The 1900-nt window shown below is 53.5% G+C and overlaps 1 protein-coding gene across 1 annotated transcript; it reads right to left on the bottom strand.

Annotated features, from left to right (window-relative positions):
* Positions 1-6: 6 nt before the first annotated feature.
* LOC123177552 (UDP-glucose flavonoid 3-O-glucosyltransferase 7-like) lies at positions 7-787 on the bottom strand (the record flags this gene model as incomplete). Its single annotated transcript, XM_044591235.1, has 1 exon — positions 7-787. A coding segment is annotated over exon 1 (721 nt), but the record flags the coding sequence as incomplete, so codon positions are not given.
* Between the last annotated feature and the right edge of the window lie 1113 nt (positions 788-1900).

Here is a 1900-nt window from a genome sequence, read left to right as displayed (position 1 = left end):
TCGTGCGGTAGTGCTCGGCGCTGTCCCGCTCCAGCTCTTGGAAGCTGTTGAACAGCTCGCCGTAGCTCCTCCGGCCTGCGGCATAGACGCACCGGAAGAACTCCAGGTAGTGCGGCTCCTTCATCATCTGGCTCCGCCTCAGCTCCACGCCGTGCGGTAGACCCGGCAGCGACACGACGGCATCAGGATCGTCGCCGTCGGGGTTGTGCCTATGCTCCTGCGACAACACGTGCTCGGAGCAGGACCGGGCGAACACACCCATGCCGAGGAACATGAGACGCGGCACGCCGTATTCAGCCGCGACGTCCACGGACCAGTGGTAGAAGCCGTCGGAGACCACGGCGTCGAGGTCGGCATGGCTGTCAGCCAGGAACCGTTCGAAGGGCTCCCGGAGCAGCTGCACCGCCCGGCCGAACTTCACTTTATCTTCCTGGGATACAAGGCCCGTGCCGCGCTGGCCAGCCGGCGGGAGCCCGACGTCGGGGAAAGGCACGACGGCGACATGGACCGACTGGGAAGAGAGGTCGTCGTTGCTGTTGGCGCGGTCGACGATGGAGCCGATGATGGAAGCCTGAACGGGGGTGGTGAGGATGGTGCACCTGACGCCGCGAGCCGCGAAGACCACGGCGATGTCGGCCATCGGAATGAGGTGGCCCGGGATGAGGAAGGGGAAGAAGAGGATGTGTAGCGGCTGCTGCTGCTGCTGCTCCTCGTCCTTGTCCGCCATGGCTGCCTTCCCACGCCACGCCGGTCTCAATTTGTCTCTCTTCTTAACCTTATGCGGTGGTATTTGACGACCAGAGCAGAGTGCAAAGCTGGATGCCAATCAATTGAGGTGGGGGCACTGTGAACCATGGCAGACAGGTGACACTGCTGCTGCTGCTGCTGCTCATGATCATGATCGATCATCGCACAGAATAGCAACGTTGATAAGTCGCCACTCGCCAATCATCTTCATTTGTTACGGTGATAAGTCGGGTAGGTACGCCCTTGTAAAAGATGCACCTTTTGGTCGTATGATGAATTATTAGCAGTTTCAGTAACAGTCGAGAACAGGCAGGATAGTAGCAGCTTGGTCTTTGGATCGATCTCTGATTCACTTGACAAAACACAGTGATGCCAAGTCACGGTGTCCCTCCTATTTTTTCTACAAAGGGTGAATTTTATTAGCTTAAAATAAAACATCAAGAGGATGCAAACATTATAAGCACACACTTGGTCTCTGCACATAGCCAACACCAACACTAAAATAACCAAAGCGTTCAGATCCAATCGGCAACTAGCAAAATCATAAAACACCAAAGCTATGTGTGTGGACAAGGAAAAATAACCAAAGCGTTCAGATCCAATCGGCAAACTATAGCAATGACAATGTCTCCACCAACCGTCTAATGACAAGACACGAGAGCGGAAGTACCGTGTAACGTGGTACTACCGTGTAACAACCGTTCAGCTACCGTGAGAGCTGAGTAGGCAACAGAGGCTTGCCCATTCCTCAAAAATAAGCGGATGTAGCGGCGGTAGTAAGAAGCAGGAGTAACGCACAAGCGGTACTACCATGTCACTGCCGCTAATTATCCAGAGGGCAATAGAAGACATTTCCCAAGTGGTAGGACGCGTGGTAGCTCGTAGCGGAAGTACTGCACAAGTGGCACTACCGTGCCACTTCAACTAATAGACCAAAGAGCAAAAGAAGCTCCAGCACGGGTGGGAGTTGGAGCGGCACCAGTCTGCGGAAGTACCACCGAAGCGATGCTACCATGGACCTGTGTGGTACTACCGCCTGGGTGCTGCAAATAAGTTTAGTCATGTTTGAATGTATTTACAAGAAACATTCAATCACGTTTCCATAAACTTTAGATATATTCGACATGCATTTCATAAATTCCGTGTAGATTGA

Source organism: Triticum aestivum, unplaced genomic scaffold (assembly GCF_018294505.1).
Source record: "Triticum aestivum cultivar Chinese Spring unplaced genomic scaffold, IWGSC CS RefSeq v2.1 scaffold162984, whole genome shotgun sequence".
NCBI lineage: Eukaryota > Viridiplantae > Streptophyta > Magnoliopsida > Poales > Poaceae > Triticum > Triticum aestivum.
The sequence above is the reverse complement of the archived record's forward strand: the minus strand, read 5'-3'. Positions and strand labels throughout refer to the sequence as shown.